The sequence below is a fragment of the Prionailurus bengalensis genome, chromosome D1 (genome assembly GCF_016509475.1).
Source record: "Prionailurus bengalensis isolate Pbe53 chromosome D1, Fcat_Pben_1.1_paternal_pri, whole genome shotgun sequence".
Lineage (NCBI taxonomy): Eukaryota > Metazoa > Chordata > Mammalia > Carnivora > Felidae > Prionailurus > Prionailurus bengalensis.
The window spans coordinates 18,008,241-18,036,192 of NC_057346.1; the positions used below are offsets into that span (position 1 = coordinate 18,008,241).

At 53.1% G+C, this 27,952-nt stretch overlaps 1 protein-coding gene across 2 annotated transcripts in view; it reads left to right on the top strand.

Annotated features, from left to right (window-relative positions):
• GRIK4 (glutamate ionotropic receptor kainate type subunit 4) overlaps positions 1-27,952 on the top strand; it is a 431,580-nt gene that overhangs the window by 117,765 nt on the left and 285,863 nt on the right. For both annotated transcript variants that reach the window (XM_043579641.1, XM_043579642.1), the window contains exons 2-3: positions 8,260-8,365; positions 14,381-14,512. In XM_043579641.1, coding sequence (XP_043435576.1) covers positions 14,431-14,512 — 82 coding nt within the window. In that variant the 5' untranslated portion in view covers positions 8,260-8,365; positions 14,381-14,430. The remainder of the gene's footprint in view (positions 1-8,259; positions 8,366-14,380; positions 14,513-27,952) is intronic.

The window sequence follows — 27,952 nt, forward strand, 5'->3', positions numbered from 1 at the left end:
TCGATTGGCTTGGGGGTCGAGGCATTTCAAAGCTCAACCTGAGGTGCTTTCTCCAGTTGAGAACTGCGAGAACTTGATGTATTGGCAGTCACAGAGCGCTCCCAGTCCTCCACACTAATGGGAAATCTGTACCCAAATACCAGTCCCCTCAAATCACGGTGATTTGGCTCGGGACGATAACAGCAATAGTCACAATAACATAGTAACAGCTCTCAGGAAGCTCGGTACCAACACTACTAAGATCACAGCGAATCTTTGAAAGCCGCCTTAGGAACGTCTCACATCTTCTCCATTTTGTGGGCAGGGAGGATGAGGTTTGGGGGAGGCTACCCACTTTCCCAGGGTCCTTGCTGGTGAGAAACAGAGCCCCGGCTCGGAGCATGGTCTGAAGTAGACACAGAGTTTGTGCTCCTAACCCCTGCCTTGTCCTGCCTTCCTCTGGGAGGAATTATGTAGAGTTTTGTGGATGGAGATAGGGGGCAGGGGGGAGATCTCCCAGCTTGCCATCCTAATTATTTTTTTTCCCTAGCATTGTTACTAAGATGAGTCACTGAGTGGAGGGTGGTGGTGGGGGCGGGGGTGGGGGGGACGGATAGGATTAAAACATCCTCTGTAGGTTCACTTTTATTAATTAATCATACATTCATTGAGCTCTAACTAGGTGGAAAACCTTGTCTTAGGTGTTTTGGAGGAAACAATGGTAAATCATTCATCTGTTCGATCAATCTGAGAGACGGGGAGTCAAGCGTGTATTCTAGAACAAAAGACAGAGAATAAAATGTTGGGGGTGGGGATGGAGGAGGTAAGCAGAAACCAACCAGGGAGATCAGTTTAGAAGGAGATCTTCCCGACTTTCTGATTACGTGTTATGAAAACGTTTTGGGGCCACCCTGTGACATAGGGCATGTCGCACTGTCTGCTATTTTATGGGACACTGAGGGGCAGAGAGACTTTAGGACCCGGGACACCACGGTCCTGCAGGGAACAGCGGCAAAGCCAGGTTTGAACACGGGCCTCCTGACCCCAGGTCCTCCTGACCCCGGTCGCTCTCATTTGGGCCCTATCCAGTCTCTGCCAAATGTTTGATGTCCTGTGTCCTGCTGAGGCCACAACTCTGGAGCTGCCTCGAGCGAGCTCTGCTTTCCTTGGAGATCCATGAAGTCTACGTTCCTACCCAAAACTCGGTGGCCCAGAAGCTTTGATTTCCAGTTTGTGGGAAAATCTAGTACCCTAATATTCAGGCAGTGCGGGGTCAGCTCCCTTCAGGGACGACTCGCCCCCCATTCACAGCCCCTCACACGTGGCTCAGTGCCCACTCACCGACCTCCCTGCTGACCAGGCCATCTGGCACACCTTGGTCGCGTTGATTTCCTTAAAAAGCACAACTCCAGTATTGGCCCTCCCTTGCCCAGAAACTTTCGGTGGTTCATTATTGCCTGGAGGATAAAGTCCAAGCTCCTTAACCTTGGTGTTCGAGGCCTTCTAGAATCTGACCCCAACACTTACCTTTCTCTGGATAGCGTGTTTCTGCCAAGTTGGTTAGTCACTGTCCTTTGGACACTGTCCTTTGCTTTTCCTGGCACGTGCCGGAAGGTCTCCTTTCCTAAGCAGCGTGTGCCTCAAGGCTCAGCGTGTGCCCGCACTGTCCAAGAATCGTGCTCACCTGTCCAGGCCCAGGGATGCTTTCTGCCTCTGTCTTCCCAGCGCTTCTTCCCCATTTGGTGGCGAAGGCTGCCCTGCCTTGGGGAAGCCGCTTCGTTACTGCCCTGCATCCTGCATTCACCAGTGTGCTGCTTATGACCTCATACTTCTCAGGGAGCTCCTTGAGGGCAGACCGCACATCCGAGAGGTCCGATGGCCTGTGACTGCCCAGCACATCACTGAGTGTGCGGCGTTTAGCCCCGCCCAGGGGGGCAGCCTCATTGGCTGCCTTTCTCTCCCCTTCTGGCAGCTGGAGCTGGGCTCCCCTGGTTATGTGCCCGTTCTACCACGGTCCCTGGGCGGGGGGTATTGAGTGTGGGGACAGCTCCCCTGCTTAGCTAAGGAAGTCCTATTTCCCTGAGGCCGCTCTGAGACTGTGTATGCCCCCGGAATTCCAACCCACAGACTTGTGTTGTGTGCCTGGAGATTCCGTGACTTCTAGGTCATGGCACAGGGAAGGTGATGGGACATCGGCAGGCTGAATGAGAGCTGTGCTCTCTTCTGTGGCGTGGGACAAAGGCAGAAGCCCAGGGCAGCCGCTGGAGAGGATGCCCTCTGCATTCCTGACCCCCACAGAGACTAGCTGAACACAGCGGCACCCCCAACCAGGGTCTCCTTCCAGGGGAAGGCCCTCCTTTTGCCCAGGGCTTGGGATCCAGCCAAGAACTAGAGCTCGTGCGTGTATGGGGTGCTCAGAGGTGAGCGCTGAGGCTGCAGGTAGACTGGGATGGTGGGCGGTAGCTGGCAGGGGTGGGGGGAGCAGAGGGGAGGTGAGTGTTTGGCCTGGAGTGTGACTGGGACGGGAGTGTGTCCTTGGACCAGGCTCCAGGGCCAGCTCAGAACAGCCACACCTGCTCTTCTGGTAGCTGGTGACAAGTGGCCCAGAGAGGCCGCGAGGGACCTGGGCAGGCCCAGCAGTCAGTCACTGAGCACTTGAACCTCAGGTGTTCTTAGCCTCACTGTACAGAGGAGGGGACCCAGGCTCAGGGACGTAAGCAACATGCCCACCTGAGAGCCAGTCATTGAGAAAGTTGGGATTCTTTATTGTTTTTTAAATTATTCACTAGATTTCTTAATTGAAACAGCAATCCAATCTCTGAACACGCACACAGTAGAGAACACTTCAGAATGAAAAGCAAGTCTCCCCTCCTACCCTGACTGCAGTTCTAGAACCCTGTCCAGGGGGCAACTGGCCAGCAGCCAGTGACTGTTCTCTGCCTCTCACGGAGCCTGGTGCCAGGCAGGAGAAGGCCATCAATGCTAACGGAGCTGGAGGGCAAGGAAGGGGTAGATGGACCCTGCACGGGCTCTTAGGTGATTCCCAGAGATTGTGCTCGGCTTGCGTGACACCCACACAATAAGCCCAATTGCTTTGCCTCTTGAAGGGGACACCCCTTACTTTTTGGTGCACCTTTATTTTACAATATCTAGCTTCCTTACCCTCCTCACCCGACTCCTCCCGTACCCCTGGGAGTACAAGAGGGATGTCCCAGGCTTCCCCAAGGAATGAATACACCTAGGGATAGCTGCTTTGTCCCCTGTTCTGGCTAGGACTTAGGAAAAGACGACAGGACCTTACTTTCTGCCGATGGTGTCAGAGACACCGAAAAGACTGGTATGCACATGACTGTGGACAGGACAGACGCAGTGAGTGAGGTCTCTACTTGGGCGTGGTGGGGCCAGGCCAAGGGACAGCTCTGTGTCTGGGACCCAGCAGCTCTCAGGTCCGGGCTTGCTTCTTTGTCACTAACATCAGAGCACTTTCCTCTGGCTTTAACCTCAGTGGAGCTGGGACAGTGTCTGCTTACCATCACCTGTGAGTCTAAAATAACCCAGCTCTGGCTTCGGATGGTTAAATTCTGATGCACCTCCCCTCCCCGCGTCAGGCAGCTCCCACCCAGCCTAGCCTTCTCTTCTCCCAGGCTGCACGGCCTGCCCTTTCCAGATCTCCGATCTCCGTATGCAAGGTTGCAGTGCCGACAAGCCTCTCCAGGATAGCCCCTCTCCTCCCAGACACCCAGACAGCAGGAGAGGGAGAGCTGTGTTTATCTGCAGGTAATTAAAATGCTGTCCTGAAAAAGCAGCTTCTCTCTGCAACTGCCTTGTCCCCTGCTCACTCTCTATTCCTCTGTGGACACTCTTGCAAGGTCTCTCTGCTCTAAATGTGTTACCAACGGCTCCGGCTCTGGGCAATTTTATTTCAAAGCCTCGGCTCACGTGGTCTCTGCTAGGAGCTCGTCTCCCCCAGGGCCCAGCCTAGTGGCCTCAGATAAATGCCAGGGACATTTTTCACCATCCAGAGCCAGTCTTGCCCTTCATATCCGACCCCTGGATCCTCTTCCTGGCTCACTAAGGCGGGTGATTAACTCCCCGTCTTCTCCCCGGTAGCCATGTCCTTTGCACCGGGAAAGAGATCCACATGCTGTGGCCTCCTCACCTTGCCTGTGAAGGAAGCTAGGTCCTGTACGAGGTTCATGGAGGCAGCCGGCATTAGATGCAGAGCCATATCCGGGACCTGGGGGCGCCTGATGAGGGAGACTGGACGTAAACACAACAGATACACGGAGATGTTTCTGTTTTCTAGCCTTACGAATCCCCTGCCATTTCCTTTTTTTTTTTTTAATTTTTTTTAACGTTTATTCATTTTTGAGACAGAGACAGAGCATGAACGGGGGAGGGTCAGAGAGAGGGAGACACAGAATCGGAAACAGGCTCCAGGCTCTGAGCTGTCTGCACAGAGCCCGATGCAGGGCTTGAACTCACGGACCGCGAGATCCTGGCCTGAGCCGAAGTCGGCCGCTTAAGCGACTGAGCCACCCAGGCGCCCCGCCCCTGCCATTTCCTAAACGCACTGCGCTGGCCTCCACCAGCGGTCCGAGTCTCCTCCGCGTCGTTCCTCTGTCTGGGATCTCCTTCTCCCTGCTCCCTCTGTCCCCATTGAGAGACCTGGCCAACTCAGGTCGAACATCCTGTCCTCAGGGAAGCCTTCCCTTCCTGCCACATGAGGTCCCCCTGTCACACGCTCTGTAGCGTCCTGCACTTTTCCTCCATTGTCTGTACTTGTGGCACCTGTGCCCTGGCTGTGGGATTAATATCCCTCCCCTGACTGTAAGCCCCAGGGCCTGGACAATGCCTGCTGGTAGATACTCAGTGGAAGTATTCTGTTGAATGAATAAAGTATAAATCCTGTAGCGGTATTAAGCGTATTTATACACCTTGGCCAGGTTACCGGAAAGGAGCGATATGCACACCGTTTTGCTTAGAAAGCATTTCACTCACCTGCAAAGTAGCGCTCTGCTCATTCACTCATTTGGTCCTCTTGGCAACGCTATAAGGGGGGTGGTAGGAATAGAATTTCCCCACTTTACAGAAGAGAGGTTAAGAGATGGGGCCAAAGTCAGCTCTCCACCGTCAGTCCCTGATCTTTTTCCTCTGCTCGGCTGAGTCTGAGCGAGGAAGGAAGACTAACTTCTTCAGGGAAAGCTTGTGGTATGGGGTTGGCTTGGAGTAGCATTTGGCAGGTTCTTACCCCCCACCCCCCACCCCGCAGTGGCAAGAGGCGTGGGAGCCCATCTTGTTGGGAGAGGATGCAGGTGTGGTCCAGGGTACCTGTGTACGGGGCCGGAGGGAGCCCGGAATGCGGGTGGAAAGAGGAAAGAAGGGAGGTTCACGTTGACTGATGGCCGTACTAGTTCAATAGCTTTTCGGGGGAGGTCCGATTGCCCTTGGTTTACGTTTGTGGAAATGAAGCTCTCAGAGGTTGAGTAACCAGCTTAAGGACACATAGTGGCATCCGGGAATGGAAGCCAGGGACGTCTGTTCTGGTCCCTGGTAAGAGGCAGTTGTTTAGAAGTGGATTGAGGGCATCAGTCTGATACCTACACAAGAGGCGGCTTGGAGGGGAAAGGAGACTGGTTGTTCACCATGTCTTGCTCATTTGTGTCCAAGAATTGGGGACAGCCGTCCCTTGTCACATGTCCTGAGTACTAGCAGATACCTGGGGTTGCTGTCCTCCCTAAATGTCCTCCCCTGACATCAGGCCTGGGCTGGGCCAGCCACGGCTCTGTATTTTATCTTGCTGGGTCAGGCCAGGTCCAACTCTTAGGGCGATACAAGCCACCTTTGGCTAACCTGGCACGGTCTCATCACAAAGCCCTGGGAGCATCTCCTGATGGTAAACGGTAAAAACTGAGGACACCTGGACCGATCGTGTTGCCAAGGGACACACTCAGACTCATCGTTCTGTTGCTTGTGTCCCCTGATTTGAAAAATGTGCAGATGGGCCCTAGATCTCCTTGGATTCGACTCCCCTTCTCCAACATCATGATAGTCATTATCATCACTTCAGTATTTCCTCAAGTATCAACTGTGTGCCAGGTTTGGGATAGGAGAGAAGGCGCGTGTAGAGGATAGTAGGACTGGGTCCTGGAGCTGGTGGCCTGGGGCTCCCGTCGGCCAGGCGAGTTACCTTAGTAGATCTCACTCAGCCTCCCCCCTTTGGTTTCCATGTCTGCAGGTAGAGAGAATGAGAGTGTCTGCCCCACAGGGCTCTTCTGAGGAGCAGCGGATCTGAAATAGTACTTTGCACAGAGGAAGTAAATACTCAGCACATATTACCGCGGAGTGTAATTCCTAGAACTGCGGAATGGCACAACTTAAAAGAACTCAGAGATCGTTGACTCCAATGCCCTCATTTTATAGAATGAGAAACTGAGGCCCGGAGAGCTATCTCCCAGAGCCAGTGAGCACCCAGGTCCCTGCCTCCTGGGACAGACCTATGTCCTGGTGTCCTGGTGTCATGCTACTTGCCAGGGACACAGAATACTTATACATGCTGCCCAACTGTATCAGGTCTTGAAGGTTGATTCTCCCTTAAGGAGGCCATGGGGCCTGGGGGTGGGGGGGCTCCACTCCCCTGTCCTGGCCACCCTGCTATCCTGCCTCCCTACACACTCTGTCCACGCTGTTGGCTGCTGCTGGGAGTTTCTCCCAGCCGGGGGGGGGCGGGGAGTCAGAACAGCAGAGAAACCCACATCCATTTGTCTTGAGGAGCCTGGAGCATCATGAGGAGTAATCAAGATCTTGTTGCCCACACATGAGAGGAAACCTGTAATTAATCTGGCTGCCCCTCTGATTTCCTCTGTCCTCCCTGCCACCAAACACCATCTGGTTGCTGTCAGCCTCCTCTCGGACCCACCCTGGAAAATCACGATTAATAGTGTAACCGGCCCGTGAGGACGAGAGAGAGACCAGCAGAGGGACTGCTGACAAATCGGGAGAGGAGAGGCCATTTAGCACAACTGGGCCAGGGGGGTCCAGACGGCGTGCTCGCTGCCTGAACACCATGAGCCATGGGCAGTCTGTGCGGTCTGTGAGTACGAACTGACACTCTTGGGGATCTACAGGCACACCTACTAAGCTTCTCCTCGGTATAGGCAACATGGCAGGTGTGTCAGAAAGATACCCAAAAGGGATGTTCCCTTGCATCCCATCACAGTCTGGTGATGGAGAGAGAGGGCATCAGTAAGCGTAGAGTTAAAGAGCCGCTCGCCCATTCATTCACCCATTTCATGAGGTGTATTTGCAGCCATTGTGCCAGGCGCTGTCCAGGTGCTGGAGGCGTCGCAGTGAGTAAGAGGGAGAAGGCGTCGCAGTGAATAAGAGTGTGCATTCAAAATACAAGCATGGGGGCTCCTGGGTAGCTCAGTCGACTAAGCAACCAACTCTTGACGTCGGCTCAGGTCATGATCTTGCGGCTCCTGAGTTCAAGCCCCGCGTCGGGCTCCGCGCGGACAGTGTGGCGCCCGCTTGGGATTCTCTCTCTCCCTCTCTCTCTCTGCCCCTCTCCCCCCTGCTCGCCCCTCAAAATAAATAAACTTAAAAGTTAAAAAAAATATATAAGCATAGGGGGCGCCTGGGTGGCTCGTCGGTTAAGCACCCGACATCGGCTCAGGTCAGATCTCACACTCCGTGAGTTCGAGCCCCGCGTCGGTCTCTGTGCTGACAGCTCAGAGCCTGGAGCCTGTTTCAGATTCTGTGTCTCCCTCTCTGTGACCCTCTCCCGTTCACACCCTGTCTCTCTCTGTCTCAAAAATAAACACTTGGAAAAAAAAATATATATATATATGCATGGAAGGGGGGCAGTCAGAGATGTCTGGAGACATCAAGGAATCCTCTGGCTTGAGGAAGCCGACCCGTCCTGAGATTCTAAAAAAACGGAAATTAGGTTCTCCTTTCAGAAGAAGTGGTGACGTCTGCTTTTTGGTGTTTGGATGAAGAAACATCTTGGGCCGGTAAATGGTAGAGCAGAGGTGGGGCTGTATGTAGCACGTCTTCCCAGCACTCATGGGGCAGTGTGCCTGCCATCAGGCGCTACCTGCCATGGTGGATGGTGAGAGCTGGAGGTTCACAGGGGAGCCTGTGCCATGGAGAAATTGGGTCTAGATTGGGAGTTCCTTGTGGGCAAGGGCTCCAAATTAAGTCACAAGGGAACACTCCATGCTGACAGAGCCTTTTCCACATGCATTAGCTGACTGGATTCTTTCATTATTTCCACAGATATTTTTTGAGTGCCTACTATGTGCCAGCCTGTGCGAGGCATTGGAGACACAGGTGGAAAATTCCAACGTGTTCCCTGCTCTCCTGGTGCTCATCACCCTGTGAGGTAGGCATTGCTGCTCCCATGTAAACCGATGAGGAGGTGGGCTTTGAAGGAAGTCAACTACTTGGGAGTGTTCCCTCAGTGAGGTTCAGAGCCCAAACCAGCCTGGCTTCCATCCAGGTGTGGCCCAATGGGCAGACTACCCATGTTGTCTAGAACCATGCCTTCAGTGACACAGCAAAGGGCTGTGTTTACATTCTCTGCCTTCTAGGTTCCCAAAAGTACCTTAGTGAGGCCTGGCTCTATTCAGGTGAGGACTGTCACAGACCCTGGGAGATCCGAAGCCATACTTAGATACCTGCTTCGAACTTAAATTCTGCCTGAAAAGAGCAGTAAATGCTTGTTTCCCTCCCCATCCTGTGATTACCCTTTGCCCGGATCTATACCGTGATGTCTGCATAGGTTGTTGGTTTTAACCGCAGCAAATGTACAAAATGTACGAGTCAAACTGGGAATTTAGTTCATGTTGGTGTAAACTCAGCAAATGCCTTTTTAAAAAATGCCTCCTTTGTTATTATTTTTTTAAGTAAACTGTCGCCAACGTGAGGCTCGAACTCATGACCCCAAGACCAAGAGTTAGATGCTCTACTGACTGAGCCAGCCAGCCCCTCCAGCAAATGCCTTTTTGATGTCATCTGTCCATTTATTCATTTGACCAATGTTAGTTGAGCACCTGCTATGTGCCAGGTAGCATGCTAGGTGCTTGTCACAGTCCCTGCCATCACTGCTGCTGGTTCTGTGGGAAGATAGCATCCTCGTAGCAGGTTGTGTGCCCTGATGAGGAATGGTCCAGGCCTGGTGGCAGCATATGGGGAAGGGATCACAGAAAAATGGAGAGGGGAGGGAATGCAGTTTAGCCTATAGAAACCCAGGCCACCACGGGTTGAGGCCATATCCGGTGTGGAAGCTGGCACAGAGGTGACATGTTTGAGAAGTCGGGGCTCAGGCTCTGCTAGAGTGTCAGGTGCAGTGGGTGGGGGGGGGGGGGCGTTAGGGACAGGTAAGCGGGAGCCAGGTCACGAAGGGCTTGCCTGTTGGAGTGAGGAGTTTGCCCTGGATCCCTGAGGCAGCGGAGAGCTCGGGGAGACTGGGCCTGGATGTGTCATGATCGTGTTTGGGTTTTAGTAAGAATCCCCACCCCCAGCCGAATGGGGAGCCACCCAGGGAGGGAAAGACCCGGGGGAAGGAGGCCAGGAAGGCTGCTATTGCCAAGGTCTGGGTCCCTGCCGTAGAATATCCGGATGGGGGGAGCGTGGGAGTCCATGGTGATGCAGAGAAGGTCACGGAGGCAGAGTTGTCGGCAAGTAGTGACTGCTCAGAATGGGGTGTGGGGAAGGAGCAATCTGGGGCGTCTCTCAGCTTTCTGGCTTGGGTGATGAGTGGGGTGTGGTGCCGCCTACAAAGAAGGAAGATATAGGAGAAGCAGGTGGTGCGCGTGGTGGAGAGGATACCTTTCGCCTGGGACGGGGAGCGTTTCAAGTGCTCTGCAACACCGGCGAAATCTCAGGAGGCAGCTGTACTGTGCATTCAGCAGAGCGCTGGGCATGGGATGCTGATTTAGAAGCCACGCCACGCAGGTGGTAAGGAGCCACAGGAGGAGGAGAAATTCCCCAGGGAGGGACAGTGTTAGTGGGAAGCGGGCCTTGGTGCAGTATCTCCAGGATCATGTCTTTTTTATCCCTAAATTATTTAAATGTTTTTGGGGCGCGTGGGTGGCTCAGTCGGTTGAGCGTCCGACTTCAGCTCAGGTCATGATCTCGCGGTTCGAGAGTCTGAACCCTGCACTGGGCTCTGTGCTAACAAACAGCTTAGAGCCTGGAGCCTGCTTCGGATTCTGTGTCTCCCTCTCTTTCTCTCTCTCCCCCTCCCCTGCTCATGCCCTCTTTCTCCGTCTTTCAAATGTTAAAAAAAAAAAAAAAACTAAAATATTTTTAGTTGAGGGGCGACTGGGTGGCTCAGTCAGTTGAGCGTCTGATTTTGGCTCGGGTCATGATCTCGAGGTCCATGAGTTTGAGCCCTGCATCGGGCTCTGTGCTGACAGTGCAGAGCCCGGAGTCTGCTTTGGATTCTGTGTCTCCCTCTGTCTCTGCCTCTCCCCTGCTTGCACTCTTTCTCTCTCTCTCTCAAAAATAAATAAACTTTTAAAAATGTTTTAAAAATATTTTTAGTTGTTAACGGCTGCCCTCTTTGGTTCTAAGACCAGATTCATCTAAACATTAAAATGAAAACAAGACCTGAAATTTCGTTGTGCTTTTTGGTAAAGAATCTGAAAGCTTCATCTTCTTGTGCTCGTATATAAGTGGTTAGGCTAGGCAAGAAAAGCCAGTGGAGTCAGAGACCCGGCCAGCCCTGGCTTTGCCTCATAGCTGCCATGTGACCTTGAACTGGGCACTTCACCTTTCTGGGGCTCAGCTTCCTCACCTGTGATAGAGTTTGTCCTGTGTGTTAAATAAGAAAGGGGGGCGCCTGGGTGGCGCAGTCGGTTAAGCGTCCGACTTCAGCCAGGTCACGATCTCGCGGTCCGTGAGTTCGAGCCCCGCGTCGGGCTCTGGGCTGATGGCTCAGAGCCTGGAGCCTGCTTCAGATTCTGTGTCTCCCTCTCTCTCTGACCCTCCCCCGTTCATGCTCTGTCTCTCTGTGTCTCAAAAAAAATCAAAAAAACATTAAAAAAATAAAAAAAAAAAGGGGGCGCCTGGGTGGCGCAGTCGGTTAAGCGTCCGACTGCAGCCAGGTCACGATCTCGCGGTCCGGGAGTTCGAGCCCCGCGTCGGGCTCTGGGCTGATGGCTCAGAGCCTGGAGCCTGTTTCCGATTCTGTGTCTCCCTCTCTCTCTGCCCCTCTCCCGTTCATGCTCTGTCTCTCTCTGTCCCAAAAATAAATAAACGTTGAAAAAAAATTTAAAAAAAAAAAAAAAGAAAGAGACTGCGGAAAGAAGTTTGCAAACCAGTGAGCGTTACAGTCATGTAACACGATGGCTCTTTTTATTCCTGCAAGGTTTGAGAGGAGATTGTTTTCTCTACTTTGTGCCCTGGGTTATACAGTCGAGGCTGAAGAGCAGCCTGGGACCTCAGACATCGTGGTCCTCACTCGTGGTCTCCAGAATTAGCTAGGCTTCCGCCACGAACGACAGAAGTCAGGCCCTCACGAACTGGGTGTAGTTGTGTCATCAAATAGAATTTACACAGGCTAATCTGACACCTATTTAGCAGTCTGAATAATAATTACCATGCGGCGTGCTGATCGGGCATAAATGGAAGGCATTTGACATAAATGATTATGGTTAGTATTGCTTTTATATAGCCTAACCAGATTTTTACAGTTCTTTCCTCTTTGACCGTTTATTCATTTATCCATTCAACAAATATTTATGGCAGCTGTAATATATGCCAGGCCCTGTTCCGGGCCCTGAGGACAGAGGAACAAGATTTCTGCCCCGTCCCCCCTCCTTTGTTTGAGCTTGCATTGCACTGGGGAGACAACCACCGAACGATCAACTTCATCCATAATGAGTAAGAATGTCAAGCTTTTCTTGAGACGGTATTTGCCGTAATCTGTCATGGCACCAATACCCATGAATTAAAGGACAAAGATTCTGGGCCGGATTGGCCAACAAGCAGAGCTGTCTTTGCCTCTGAACTTTACCTTTATTTCCCTCTGACTCCCAATAGCAGGGTGATTGCTTGAGGACTTCCATCGGACAAGTACAAACTGTGCGTCTGCTGTGTAAAGTGGACTGTGGGGATTTAACAGCACCCTGGCAGCTGTCCTTGCCATTAGGAAGCCCACACTGATCCCATGTGTGTGCACATAAAGGCAGCAGCAATGAGGAGACGTTCTGTCAAAGCCTCTCTAGGCCGCTGCAGGGGTACGTAGAGAGGGTTGGGATTCTGGCCAGGGGCAGGGGTGCAGGAGAGGAGAATCAGGCAGAGCGAACAAGGTATGCACAGGAAACTGCCAAGTGCTGGGTGTGGCTGGAACATTGAGTGTGTGTGGGGTGGAGGGGGATGTCGGTAAACAGACTTACCCGAGGTCTGTAACACACACACAGAAAAGTGAACGTAATCGTAAGTATAGAGCTCCGTTTTCACAAACTGAACACACTTGTGTAACCACCACCTAGAGTAAGAAACGGGACATCGCCAGCACCCCCAAAAGACCCCACCTGTTCCCATCCGGTCACCACCCACCCTCAAGGGTAACCACTTGCTGGACCTCTAACAGTTGTACTTAAAAAAAAAAAAAGTTTGTTTATTTTTGAGAGAGAGAGAGAGAGTGCGAGCAGGGGAGGGGCAGAGAGAGGGAGACACAGAATCCGAAGCAGGATCCAGGTTCCGGGCTGTCAGCACAGAGCCCGACGCCGGGCTTGAACTCATGAACCGTGAGCTCGTGACCTGAACCAGAGTCAGATGCTTAACCAACCGAGCCACCCAGGCGCCCCTGTTTTCCTACTTTTTATAAAAAGAATCCTATTGGACGTACTGTGCTGTGCCTGGCTTCTTCTGCTCAAATCACGTTCATGAGATTCATCCGGACGGTTACGTGTGGTTGTTGATTGTTGATTTTCATGTCCACGTTACATTCCATCATGCGAATGTACTCTGTACGTCTCCATTCTGCTACTGGCCATCTGGGTAGTTTCCAGTTCGGAGGAATCCAGAGAGCGCTGCCATGATCATTCTAATGCATCTCTGGCGAGCATACCCATGCATTTTTGTTGAAAATACACTCCTTGTGGGGCGGCTGGGGCATCAGGGTAGGTGCAAAACTCCGGATTTCAAGAGCATAAAGACCAGTTTTTCTAGAGTCGTATCCACGGGCTCCACATCCCTGCCAGCATTCCGTGTACTGTCCTTTTTTTAGGTCCTTCCACTGGGTGCATAGTGTTATCTTACTGTGGTTTGAAATTGCATTTCCTGATGCCCAGTGAAGCTGAGCGCCTTTTCAAATGTTAAGAGACATTTGGATGTAGTTATTAGTGGGAGACCTGCTCTAGTCTTTTGCCCATCTATCTTTTGGGTTGTCTGTCCAGGGGGTGGAGGAAGAATCATGTAATGCTACTTTCCTAACCCAGGGTGACCCGGGATTGGCATAGCCAGGTGTTTCCTGGCCCCACCTTCACCCCACTGATGGGGTGCAGCCGGCAGGCTATCGACTCGGTTCTCACGGTGTCCGAGAGGTCTCAGGGAGGTCCCCCCCCCCCCCCGCCCCAGTCCCCTCTCTAGCTCTGGTTCTGACGTCAGAGGCCCACCGGCCTCTGGAGGAAGAGGGGTTGGCCCAAGAAGGATGGGGAGGGGTTGGTTTTCAGCAGGTAGCAAGAGCAGGTGCGGAAACCAGCCGATGACCTGGTGTGCGTGCTTCTGTCCTCAGCATTTGCTGAGAACAGACCTCTCCCGCGTGTGCCAGGGTGGGACTGTTGTTGTCTAGCCTGGCCGCTTGTCCGGCGTTATCTCGATCTGCAGGACCGCTCTACCACGTGGCTGTTGTCCTGCTGGCCTTACCCGTGAGGACAGGGAGTTGGGTGGCCGAGAGAAGTCCTCAGGAAGGCCACCTAACTAGCGTGTGGAGGAGCAGGACTCGAACGCGGCGCCGTCCCCACTCCACTCCCCAGCGAGCGGTGCGTGTAGTGTGTCCCAGGGCCGTGGCGCCGCCTTGCTACCCCTCCCTCCTCTGCTCGCTCCTGGCTCCTGTGTAAGGGCGGATGAAGGTTTTCATCCCCAGTTAGAGATTTAAGAACGGTGGAGCCCCACGCATCATTTAGTCACCTTTACACCCGTGTGTCCCCGATCTGATCAGCGGGATGGAGTTAGAACCTGAGGCTTCTGTGGGCCTGGGGACAGGGAGGAAGGACAGAGGCCCGGAGCTGGCCTGGAGCTCTCCCACCGGCGGTTCTGGTGGGGCTTGCGGGCCCTCTCCCCGGGGGCCCTCTGGGCACCAGCTCTAGTCGCTGGGCTGGGTGGGTGGCTACCTAGCAGGGGCACGGGACTCACCTGCTCCCCACCCTTCCCCACTCTCTCGCAGAGTTATGTCATGCCCAGACCAGCAGAGGGCTCCATGAGGATTCATAGAAGATGCCCCGCGTCTCGGCGCCTTTGGTGCTGCTTCCCGCGTGGCTCGTGATGGTCGCCTGCAGTCCACACTCCTTGAGGATCGGTAAGTGCTGCTCATACGGCCCCCTGGGGACAGCCCAGCCCTGGGGGAGGCCTCCTCCTGTTAATCCCAGGTGTCCACCGGGGACAGCTGGCCCCACACTGTGCCCTCCTGAGTTTAGCCTGGCTAGCAGGAGTGGTGGCAGGGGGGCAGCCGACAGGCGCACAGCTCCGGTCTGGTCAATGTGCCCAGCCCCCTTGTGAGACTAAGGGTGCCAAGTCCCCAGTTGCAGTGTGTGAAAGGCTCGGCCTGGCGCATGAAGGGGCAGCTGTTAGGGGAAGGAGGGGGTTGAGAGGAGCTGTGGGGATTCCAGATCCAGGGCTGGAGATCAGGGAAGAGATCTCCCCTCCCCTCCCCGGAGGGTGTGCCTCAGATCAAGTCAGGGAGCGCTCTTAGCGACCCTGGCCAACTCCTTGGCGGGGCCCTTGACTTGGTATCTGGCTTGATTCTGGAGAGGGAAGGCAAGGCCCCTTCAGTGACACATGTTCTCTCCCTGGCCTTGCTGCTGCTGGGATGCCCACTCAAGGTGTGGGCAGGCAATGCTGCCACCTGCCCTGTCAGCGACCTCGTCCCTAGAGCGAGGACTGGGAGTGCCTGGGAAATCAAGTGCCTCTTCTTCCCCAGGACCGAGCAAGGCGCGTTAACTGCAGGCTGAGGCGCTGCTGATCTGGGTCCCGGGGACACAGCGTCAGCCTCAGGGACAAGGAGTTGGTTCAGTCCGGCATACACTGTGTGGTCTGATGGTCCAGGACTGACGTGGAGTGTCAGGGATTGGGGAATTGTGTGTGTGTATGGGGCAGGGGGTCAGTGGGGACAGAAGGGGGCATAGCAGTGAGAAGCCCAGGCAGGTGAGTCGTTGGTCCTAGGAAAGCTGGTTTAACGGTGGGACCCCTGGAGCAAGGCTGGGCAAAAGCCCTGGAAGGTCTCAGACCTAGGCGAGTTATACAGACGGGTACCGATCCCCCTCTTCCCACACTGAGCTGCGGAGGGGGCGGAAATGGGGTAGTGTCAACGAGGCAGGATCCTAGATCCTAAACCTGAACCTGAAAGCTTTAGAGGCTGATACAGAAGGAAGCTATCATGACGCCGAGTCCCAGGGAATTGGCTTTAAGCTGCAGGATTTCTCCGGCTGCAATCAGGACTGGTCCACAGTCCCAGAGGTTGGCGTGCTGATGGTGGTTGGGATGCCCAGGGTGGGTAGAGGTGAGCCAGAAGCCGAGACCTGGTGAGACCATGCACCACGGGCCAGAGGCCGAACTGCATCTCAGCGAGCTGTCCCGTGTGAACTTGTGGGCTCGTTTCGCCATGCATATGCAGCAGCAGCTGATTGGAATCAGAAATGCAGACAGGTGACTTAGTTCTTCCCCTCACCCTGCCCTCGACGCGCCACTCTGCATGCTTAGAGAAAAGGAATTAAAAAACCAAAATCTTCCCTCCCTCTTCCCCATTCGTTTCTACCGAAACTTCAAAACCTAATTTAATTCTGCTTAGCAGCAATGCAAAACGGTTCATCTCCTTAAGATGCTTAATTTATAAGATGCCTACAGTTATTCAGCATTTGCTGCGAGGTTTTCTCCCCCTCTCAATGAGTGGATAAAGCGGTAACCCATCAATTTCCATTTGTCGCTAATGGGAAGCGGAAAGGGATTGAGCCAGAAACGGCAGCGCCTCACGGCCTTGGCTCTCCTGACACTTGTTCTCTGGGAGGGAAGCAGAAAGAGGAGCTGACAGAGCCCTCTCTTGGCTGCTACGCTGACAACGGAGGGCTTCAAAGGGACCCTTCGTGCTCCCATACCCACCCCTGGAGCATCGCTTGTCCAGTTCTGTCAAGACTCTGTTGGCCCTCTGTGTTTTGGTTCACGCCAGGCCACTTGCAGCCGGTTTCCAGCCAGGCTGGAAGGTCAAACCGGGCCCGATCCCCTGCAGAGGCCAGGAAGCGGAGTTAAGCCAACAAAGAGAAAGAAAAGAAAAGGGAAACCAGAGCCACAGTGCCAGGACCCGTTTTGCCGTCTCCTTGGTTATCCTGGGGGCCGGGAGCTTTTCTAAAAGTCTCCTGAACCTAATGGATGGAAAGGTGCTAATTACTGTGGGCTCCGGAGGGGATCTGGAGTGGGGCAGGGATGGGAAGAGAAGTAGGTCAAGAAAACAAGTAGCTGTGCTTGTCAGCAGGCAGCCCTGTGCACAGTGGGCTGGGCCAGCACGGGGGGTGGGGGGTGCAGGAGTCTCCCCCGACCTGCAGAGGGTGCTGTTCATCCCCTTTCCCGCAGGGTCACGTCTCCCTGCATTTGGTGATCTGGGCTCCTTCCAAACCCCTCCGCCTCAGGATAGATAGCTCGGAGGGTGAAGCTGTGTGAAGGGGTGAGGAATCTCAGAGATGAATTGCCCGTCCTGTTCCATCCTCAGCCCTGCTTGTCCGCCGGTGACAATATGGATGTTTGTAAAGAGGCGGCCAGACCCATTACCGTGCCTGGGGACTGCTGCTTTTCATTCAAGTGAGGCACGGGGCGGGAGATACAGCCAAATTGTCTATTACAGTGCCCGGTGTTTACCCCCCGAATGAGGTTTTGGGTAAGAGAAAGGGATTTTATTTATGACTGTGAGGCTGCCTGCATAAATTCCCCAAACTCTCACACATATGTCAGCCCCCTTCAGTCATCTGTCTTCCGAAAATGTCTTTTGATTTTGCTTCTGTCCCTCTGGGTTCTCTGAGTGATGACTGTGGGAGCCACAAGTTAATAAGTGCCCAGAGAAGACCCCACCCCATCTCTACAGCCCGTCATTCCTTCGAAGGTTCATCATCCTATCTTAGAGCCATGAAGGATTCTGAGGATCCCATTCTCTAAGCTGCTCATTTTATCCATGAGGAAGACGGCCTAAAGGGGACATCGCGAGTAGGTGGCCGGGCTGATGGCAGCCGGCACTAGAACCCAGTCTCCTGGACCCCTCTTACACTGCTTTCTTCGCCGCCCACTGGCGGGGTCCCCTGGCCACCGGGGAAGCAGATTCACCGTCAACAGTGTTGTCTCTGGTGGCTTTCTCCCATCCTGTTCCTGACATGAGCAAAGGTTACCCTTGCCCAGAACACATTAAGTACTCAATGTACTGAAGTATTGAGTACTTAGCTTTCCAAGTATTCCAATACTCCAAGTATTGAGTATTAGCTTTCCAGACTGTCTCCTGTTACTCCTTCCTCGGCCCCTCTTTCAGCCACACTGATTCGCTGTTCCCCAGATATACCAGGAAGGTTGACTCTGGGCTTTCCCCACCGGCCTCGCGTGCCTGGGACCAGCTCTTCCCATTCCGTCTTCTCTGCCTGGAAAACGACCACCACTACTCTTCTTTCTCCTCTCTCTCTCCTCCTCTCCCATCACTGCTCTCCCTGGCTTAAGTAGCTCTTCCTCCGCAGAGTCCTTTCTCGCGATTACCCCGTCCCTCCTGGGGAGAAATCATCTCTTACCTGCCATTTTCCCATTCCCTGGTACTTAACGCCTGTTCCAGCACCTACTGGGTTGTAGCTGTTTTGGCCTTTTCCCACCAGACTCGGAACTCCAAGGGCGATCGACCTTGGACACACTTTGCGTATGCAAGTGTATCACTCAGACTCAATGAATGGGATGTGCGGATGAGTCCCTGGCCCCTTGCAAGACCTGCTTCCCCAAGAACGTGCTTGGTATTGTCGTTTTAAAGTACCGTCTTCTGATCTTACGTATGTACGCTTAAAGGCATAGACCTACTGGAGGACGGGGGAGAGAAAGGAGAGAGAGGAGAAGGAGAGAATGTCCATCTGTCATTGACAATGGAGAAGAGGAGTGGGCTGAGGATCCTGATTGGGTTCCAAAGCAGATTTTGGCTGTAATGATAAGTACGGTGATATAGTTTCTCCATTTATTAATTCGCTGGACGGGTGTTTGTTGAGTGCTCTGTGCCAAGCACTGAGGATATGGCGGCAGGATAACAATCACCAGAGTACCTCCCGCTCGGACAGGCTTTACTCTCTGCCGGGCACCGTGCTAGTATTCACAGATTTAGGGCAATCTTCATGTCAGAATTAACGACCCGATGTTACAGATGAAGACACAAAGGCTCGGAGAGTTCAAAGGACTCGTCCAAGGTCACATAGATACTGAAATTTGAACCTGTCCTCAAAGCTGTCTCTTTCTACTCTCCTTCACTGTGGCTGGGACACCGCCGGGGACGGTAGGGATATCCCATTATCGGAGCGGTCATACCAACTCTATCGTGTTCTACCTGGTAAAGGATTTGACAGATGGAGCCATTGCTGATGGAGTTCTAGCTTCTGGTCGACTCTTTTACCCGCAAATAATCTCCTCTGGGCACAGAGAAAGTCCATCTCACAGATGGGGAAACTGAGGGCTGGGGATTTGAGAGCCTTGCTCATCGTGGCACAGAAGTCCTAAGGAGTGTGGGTGGCATCAGACACACCAGCAGGTTTTGGAGCAATCGGGTCTCTTTCTTGTTTAAAGTTTCCCTGGGTGGGAAAGTAGCAAGAGCCTGGATTTATTTGACACTCTGCCTTACTAGGACACCCAGGCACTTTACAACTACCATTTTTTACTTGGTTGGTTTCCCCCAATGAGCTCCAAGTCCTGGAGAGAGAACGTTAAACATAGAACATTCAAATGTTATAAAGATGGAGATAATAAGAGAACTGGGGGAGGTAAGAGGGAAGGATAAAAAACAGTTTGTTTGTTTTTTTTTTTATCCTGTTCTGCCGTGTATTAAATATATCTGACACACGGAGATCCAAATCTGCCAGCTGAATTCTGTGTCTTGCAAAAGATTCACGAGGGGGTGTTTTTGAGGAGGGGGCTCTCTTAATGTTGCCACGTGATGTGATTTATGGAATTTTGATGGGCACGTAACTTTTCATCGCTTTTCCAAATTGAGTCACCCATATAGGCAATCAATTGGTCTTTCACATTAGTGACAAATAGAGATTGATGACTTTCTCCTTCATCTGTCTCCTAAAAGATTTCTGAGACACCGCTCTCTCCCCTGCCCAGCACCCTAGGGGATTTGTGTCTGCCTTATTATGTCCGTATTCCTGGGTCTAGCACCGTGCCTGCCCCATAGTCATACTTTCTAAATGTTTGCTGGATGCATGAACTGATGGCAAGTTTTGAAACTTGAGCTGACCTGTCAGATTTCTCCCTCCCCAGATATTGGTCAGTGCTCAAAAAAAGCAAGCAGCTTTATTTAACAATAAGTGTATAACATGTAATTAGAAGAGTAAATATCTTACCAAAAAAGTCTGTGTGTGTGTGTGCACGTGTGTCTGTGTCTACAGCATGTATGCTTGTCCAAGGCTGTCTCTCCCTGCCTCCTGACTCACCCCTGCTGCTACAGCTCCAGTGGGGAGCAGGGAGCCTCAGCTGTATCTACGCAGGCACCCAGGCCAGTGTTCTGTGTGGAGTCACTCAGCCCACGATGTCATCACCTGCCTTCACCTGCAGCCTGTCTTCTTCCAAGAGCCTCACACAGGATGCCTTCAGGAAGTTTAAATTCTTAGCCTTTCCAGAACGCTTTTGTGAAGTACGGCTTCCGGCCACGGTCTCTTCTGCTGACAAGTGGGGAGTGAATTTGGTACAGACGGGCTTCATTTTACTGATAAGAAAAACCAAGTTCCCAATCAGGTGAAGGAAGTTAGCAAAGGGCCCCTTTGGCAGGTGTCACAACTCCTGACTCCCAGGTGCCTGGTGGCATTTGTGCCGTGGTTTGCAGTGTTTAATGTGTTCTTACACACGTATGAATTCAAGTTCCCCAACAACCTGCAAGGCAGGTGGGAGGGAGCACATCTAATGGAAGAAGATCCTGAGGTTCCCAGAGTTTGTGACTTGCCCAAGCTCATACGGAGGAGAGTGGTGGCTTCAAAGGGAGGAGAGGAGAGGAGAGGGCACAGCCCAGGTGGTGGCTGAGCGGTTCTGGTGAGCAGAGGCAGTATAGACAGCCAAAGTGACAGAGTCTTGAATAGCTTGTTGGCAGTATTCTCTTGATGGGTGGGACCGAGAGCCACCAGAGGCCAGTGTGCCGACACCCAGGACCTCATGAAATCAGGCTGAGCTAAAGGAGATAGGCAAGTAAGTAGGAAATGTTGTGTTTTCTTAAATACATCGTGACTGATCTCTGGGACAAAACCGGGAAAGGTCCCGGGAGCAGGGCTATCAGAGCGAAGGGATGGTCTGGTGTTCCCGGAGTATGGCTAATTTTGTGTGGCTGCCTCTGGTCACTTGTGCTAGAATGGCCTGCTTCCCCCTGGGCTCTCATTGTGCCCCTCACAGTGGGAGTGAATCGTTAGCAAGCTCTATTTTGGGGGAGGGGGGTGTGGGGAGAGGGTAGAAATTATGGAAAGAAATTTGGATTTGTTGTAAAGAAACGCTTGTTAGATGGACGGAATGACCCGTGCTGGGTACCGAGGCTTGTACAGCTGGAGCTGGCCACAGATAGTTTGGACGGGGATTTCAGCATCCAGGTGGGGGTTGGGCCCCACTTTCAACCTGGGATTCTGGGATAGAATGCTTTGGCCTTTGGTCTGTTCTCCCACTCCCATAGGGAGACAGTCCATTATCATCGTGTTCTCATTAACAGCCATTAATAAGCCTTAGGATGGAGGTGACCATCTACTGAACTTAGGCCATGACCTCATTTGGCCCCAGGTGCATGGGCAAGCCAGATAAGACACAGAGCCCTGCGGATTCTTTTCACTTCGCCAGTGGAAATTTGTCTAGGTGTTTCTGGTCTCCCCGCAGCCGCTGATGGGGGAGTCAGAGAAGCATGGGCACCAGTGGGAGCTGTTGCCAGACCTCAGCCAAGTGCCTGGGTGCATGCGAGCCTGAGTGGGTGGGAAGCACAGGTGTGCACGAGCAGAGCCCAGACATCCCACTCGCAGCCTTGCAGCTTGGCTCCGGGCAAGACGGCAGCCACACTTACTCTGGCCTGCGGGAGGAGGCATGTGATCCGTACCAGCTTGACGGGGCCTGGGCCTTGGCTGCTGAGGAACGCTGGGCATCGGGAAGGATGCAGACACCTGTCAGGCTGCTCAGCAGCCCCCCCCCACCCTGTGTCGTCTTGTGTGCTTCTTCCCGTGGAGCTGAGTCATGGGGTCCAGCTGTCATGGTGGCTGGGTTGGCGAGGCCCACGAAGCCCACGCCGCCGAAGAGGGCTGTGGAAAGGGAAGAGAGCCCAGACCAGCTGGGGCACAGCATGTGCCTGTGTTGGCATACCCAAGCCCCTGGCCGGGCAGATGGTGCCACTGTGCTAGATCTGGGAGGCGCTACAGCCCTGGCTGGGGCTCTCTGGTGTTGAGATTCTCTGTGTGCATTACCCTTCTCAGAGGAGAGGTTCACCATTCTGAAACTCTACCCCGAGGGCAGACATTAGCCACATGCTCTCAGCTCCTCTGGCTCTGTGTGCTCCTACTGAGGAAACCTGCGACTGGGGGGCGAGTGACCATCTGTGGCAACCCATGACAGGGTCCCTGTGGGTCTCTTTCTCTTCATCCCTTCTGCTAGGGCTCGCCCAGGTGTCTCCCATGGCTATTCCAAGTTTATCCGCAGCTGGCGGGCCAAGGGAGCACGGAGCCAGGTGTGTTGTGGATAGCACTGGGGTTGGCTCTGGAAGGTTCCAGCATCGTGTAGATGTCGATGCCAGAGCGTGGGGCTCCAGCCAGACTGCCTGGGTTTGAGTCTGAGCTCCACCCTTTACTGGTTGTGTGACCTCGGGCAAGCACTTGATAACTCAGTGCTTCGATTTCTTTGTCTATAAGGTGGGGCAACAGGAGTCCCACTTCAGGCATTTATGAGAGGCCGGTAAGTTGCCACACAGAAAGCACTCGGAACAGTATGAGGCAGAGGATCCGAAGCCGGCCCTGCGCTGTCTGCAAGCCCGATGTGGGGCTCGAACTCGTGAACCGTGAGATCATGACCTGAGCCAAAGTGGGACGCTCAACCGATTGAGCCAACCCAGGCGCCCTTCCCCTTTTCCTTTTAGCAGTGTTTTCTTAAAATTGAAAAAAAATGTATATATTTATTTTTGAAAGAGAGACAGATACAGAGTGTGAGCAGGGGGAGGACAGAGAGAGGGAGACACAGTCTGGAGTAGGCTCCAGGCGCTGAGCTGTCAGCACAGAGCCTGACACGGGGCTCAAACCCACGAACTGTGAGATCATGACCTGCGCCCAAGTCGGATGCTTAACTGATTGAGCCACACAGCACCCCCCCCCAACTTCCCTTTTTCTAAACCCTGCTTTAAATTCATCTCTTTCTCAGAGCTGAGAATCCTCACCTGGTTGGGAAAGCTCTTGCTTCCAGAATCTTCCATGCAAGTCGCACGAATGTTCCCGTGCTTGTGCTTGTGCGTGTGTCGTCACTGATGCGTACCCATCTGTCCCTTATTTGAATTCCATCGACCCCACGAGCCGAAGAGCATCCTGATGAGCTCTGTCGTTCCCCGCCCCCCCCCCCCCCCCCCTCTAGCTGGGCTTCCCACGCTGGGATGATGGTGCCAGGTCCTGGCTAAGGGATCTGAAGGCTCTCCCATCTTAAAAACCACCCTGGTCCCACATCCCTCGTCAGCTAAGCCACTATTTCCCTCCTTCCCTTTACATGGAAACTCTGCAAGAGAATTGCCTGATCAAAGCTGCCTCCATTCCCTCTTCTGTCTTACTGTCTCAGTAGGACTCCCTCCCAGAACGTTGCCCCCACCAGGGATGCCCGCCTGGCTACATCCAGTCATCTGTCCCCAGGCCTCATCTTGCAGCACTGACGTAGCTCCTCACTCCCTCTTCCTCAAAACCTTCTTGCTCTTGACTTCTGGTCACACTCCTATCTTGATTCTTGCCCTGCCTTGCCGGCTCTTCCTTCTCAGTGTCCTTTGCCGGTTCCTCCTCAGCTCTCTGACCTCTGAATATGGATGCGCTGTAGGGTTCTAACACAGCTCCCTCCACACCCGTTCTTCAGACACCTCATTCGGTCTCAGGGCTTTACGGGTTTATGGCTCTCTCCTCTCCTGTCCAGCTCCCACCTCTCCCCAACTCCAGACTCCTGCACCTGCTTACCCTCCCCATGTGGATGGCTAAGAGAAACCCAGACTTGACATATCCAGAATCGGGGTGTGGATTCCTCTCCCTGTGCCTGCTGCTCCTACCATCTCCGCCATGTCCTGAAGGGGAGTGCCATTCGATCTGTTCGGGCTCAGACCCCAACCTTTGGAGTCACGCTTGACCCTGTCTTTCTCGGACGGCCTCTCCACCAGATAATCCCATTTGCTCTACTTTCCAACTCTCCCCAGAGCCCAGCCGCTTCTTACCACCTCACAGTTGCTTTCCTGTTCCAGGACGGTATTACCTCTCACCTGGGTCACCGCAAAGGCTTCCTGCTGGTTTCTCTGCTTCCCGCTTTGCCCGGTCACTTTTGTTTCTCAAAATGGCAGCAAGAATGGTTATTTCAGAACGTAAGTTGGATCCTGTCAGTCCTCTGTTGACCTCCCCAGGGCCTTCTCATCTCACGCCAGAGTAAAAGGAAACATCCTTCCGGCGTCCCACAAGGCCCTCCACGATGTGCCCCACCGTTGTGTTACTTCTCCATTTCCATCCCATTCCGCTCCGTCTCTTGTTCACTCCAGACCAACCCCGACCCCACGGGTTTCCTTGCTTCCTCTCAGACGTGCCAGGTATGCTCTCACCTCAGCGCTTTTGCATTTGCTGGGCTCTCTGCCTAGAACTCTTCCTCCCTGGATATCTGCATGGTCCACTGTCACCTCCTGCAGGCCACGCCCTGCCCCACAGTACCCCCTCTCTCGCTCGCTCGCTTGATTTTTTCTGTGGCGCTTATCACCACCTGACAAACTGGTCCTACTTGCTTATGGTCTGAGTCTTCCCGTCAGGAAAAGCCCTTTGTTTTGTTCTCTGCTACTTCCCCAGCATGTCAGATAGTGCGTGGTGTATAGAAAGTGCTCACTAAATAGCTACTGAACAAATGAATAACGTGGCCCCAAGGGACGCCCCAAAGGAGCTTCAAATTTGCCAGCTATTGGAAACCCGGGACGATGGTACTCTCCCTTGACACAGAAGCAGTTCTGAACAAGTGCCCCTTTCTAAGTGCTGGTTCCCTGTCCCTGTGTTCTCTGATCCCTGCAGCAAACCCCGGGTCCTGGGGCCAATCTTGATCCCATTCCGAGGAAGCCTAAGCCAGCAGTTTAATGACTCAGCATCACAGTGAATCTTGGCTGCTGGTCTTACTTCGTCCCCTCAGATCCAAACACCAGGCTGGTGACTTACAATCATCCCCCACCTGTGCTGCCACTGCGGTGCTCAAGTTTCTGTCCTGTCATCAAGTCTGAGACCTCACTCTGACGTGTTGCCTGTGCGCAAGCTTCCCTGCGCCTGTGGTCGGGCCTTGCTGGTCTCCGTCTTCTGAGAGCCTGGGGACCTGAATCTGGACCCAGCCTCCCGGCTGCGACCCTGCCACCTGCTTCCAGCTCTTTCCTGACGCTTCCGGCGTTGGCCAGGGTACCTGCCTGCTGTCTGCCAGCAGATTTTCCCGGTGCTGAACTCTGCCTGTCCACTTGTGCTGAGATTCACAAAATCTTGATGGTGGCAGGGACCCCAGTCTAACCCGTTCCACTTTGAGCAGTGCCAACTCTGGGTTTTTCTTTCTCCTGAGCCCACATCTGTCTGTCTGTGCCTTCCGCCTACTGTCCTAGCACTGCCCGTCCCTCAAGAGCATGCAGAGCCGGTCTCTGTTCTTCCCGGTGATGGCATTTCTGAGATCTGTAACACTGTCATTTCACAGCTCCTCCTGTCTCCCTTTTTTCCAGAGATGCATCATCAGTACCTTTGTTCCTTCCTTCTCAGCATCCCGGTCACCCTCCTCCGAATGGGTTTTCTTTTTCTTCTTCCCAGTTAGCATGTGGCCCCCAGATCACAGGCAGGCCCTCCCCTTAACTGCTTCCAGTCGAACGCAAGCACCTGTTCCAGGCTGGTGGGGTCTGGTCTCCAGGTTCAGAGCCCCTGGTGGACCCATTCCCACCAAGCCCTGGCTGACCAGTCTTTGGGCTAAAGGACGTTCATCTAGGTTGCACCTATGCCTGTGAAATGCCCCCCTCTGGCTCTTCACAGGCTAGGCTTTGCTGTCAACACCCAGAGCCGGTGTCGCTCCTGCAGCAGGATGCTCCAGTGTCACCTGGGTAAACACACCTGTGTTAGGGAGCCTGGTGCCGGAGGTTTGCTGAGTTGTCACCCCTGTGGCTTCTTCCAGGATCTGCTTTTCCCATCCTTTCTAGCACATGGGCTTTCAAGCAGGGAGTGACATGGGCAGGGGAGGGAATGCCACTTTGCTGGCAACACTCATAAATTCGCCCCAGTGGCAGGGATCTAACAACATGAGACTTTGAGCTTTCAGCTCACAGATGAAAGAACAGGGATTTTCCCCGAGATGACAGAAGAGGGAAACATACAGCCCTGGGGGCCTCAGCAGGAAGCTCTGCTAAGGAGTTGTTCCAAAGAGGCACCAGCCGTCAGTTTTGTGCGGGAGGAGGATTTCACCGGGTGGCCCCCAACCCCATCCCCCGCCCACCTGCCACCAGCAGCCACCTGGAAGTCTCAGACCAACAGACTTTGGGCAAGTGGGCGAGCTTTGCGAAGATCACCAGTAAGGAATTCTCCTTGCACTTTGTGGAGCTCTTGGGGTTTCTGAACCTAAAGGGACCTTTACCTGGAAATGGTGGTTGAATGCTAATTTCCCCGTCAGAGCCAATTTGGAAAAGCCAGAGAGCCAAAGGAATTAAGATTGTTAAGTGGACGTAAGTGGAGTTCGTGGAAATGAGTGAAGGCAACTGTGGATTGCCCCTATTGGAACTCTTCCCATGTTTAATCAGCTTCTTCCTCATTGGCCCAGAGAGCAATGTTGGCCCCTGGGCAGGCGGGGGCCATGCTCTCTTGGAGGGCCGCTGCTGTAGGCTTGGGGTGGTAGCCTGGGATGGGAGGCTCCCTTTTGGGTCATGAGCTAGTGCCTGTCTTACTGGGAAGCCATAAGGGCGGTCCCCTCGGGGAGCTTGGAGTTCACATTTGAGGCTTCATATCCTGGGCACTAGGGAGCAAGTCGGCCTTGGATTAAAAATTCATGGTTATGACTCTCCCTTACTGTCCATATTCCTTTAAGCAAATTACACCACCTTTCCTGCACTCAATTTCCCATCTGTACACAGGAGATAACAGTTTGCCATTGGACGTTATTGCATTAATTGAGAGATGTGTGAAGTGCTGTACCTGGTGTGTGCATCTAGTAATACGTAAGAAGCATTAGTTCATTTGTTTTTTGTTTCTTTAAAAACAGCAACAGTTTGCTCAACGTTGCGGCAGACATCATCTTGGGTCTCGGTCATGGGGTAACGGAATGCGGATGGGCTTTACTGACAAAGTCAGAATTGAATTACAGTTTTAGCATGTGACCTTGGACAAATTACTCGGCAGCTGTTTTCTAGTATAAAAGGGGAGTAATATTACTCAACCTGGATGATTGTTGAGGCTTATGTGTGTGATAACACATGCAAAATGGCTAGCATGGTGCCTGATAACTAATAGGTCAATAAATAATAGTTATCAGCAGTTCTATTAATTATTATTACTATAATCACAATTATTACAACTGCAGTTTTCCTATTGCTGCCATAACAAATTACAATGAATTTAGTGGCTTAACCAAGAAAAATTCATTATCTTCCAGTCTGTAATTCTGCAGTCCAGCATGGCTCTCGCTGGGCTAAAACTAAGATGTCGCCTGAGCTGTATCCTTGTTGGAGGGCTCTAGGGGAAAATCTGTTTCCTGCTCATTTGAGTTTTTGGCAGAATTCAGTGCTTTGCAGTTATAAAATCAAGGTTTCCGTTTTATTGCTGGCTGTCAGCTAAGGCTGCTCCCAGCTTCTGGAGTCTGCCACATCCCTTGGCTCGTGGCCCCTCTCCTCCATCCTCAGAGCTGGGGGTCAAGTCATTTTCACGTGGCAGCTCAGCCGGGAAAGGCTGTCCGAGTTTAAGAACTCAGGAGATTATATTGAGCCTACTGGGATAATCCAGGATAATCTCCCCATCTCAGGGTCTATAACCTAAATCACATCTGCAACAGTAGATGAAACGTAACACACTGGCAGCTTCCAGGGATTAGGGGGTAGATGTCTTTGGGGGCCATTATTCTGCTCCTCTGTTTGGACAGCCTCCAAGACGGGAGGCTGAGCCACTGGAAAGCCTTCTCACGAGGAGTGCCTTATTCAGGGGACAGTACCCGCACTCGGAAACCCAAGTCCCCAAGTCCAGTCCTCGGCCCACGTTGCCTGACTCCTCTCACGATCAGCCATCTTGCAGGAGAACCAGGCAGTTGAGAGCAGCCAAGCCAGTGCATTTCCTTGCTGGGTGGAGGGAGCTCGATAGGACGG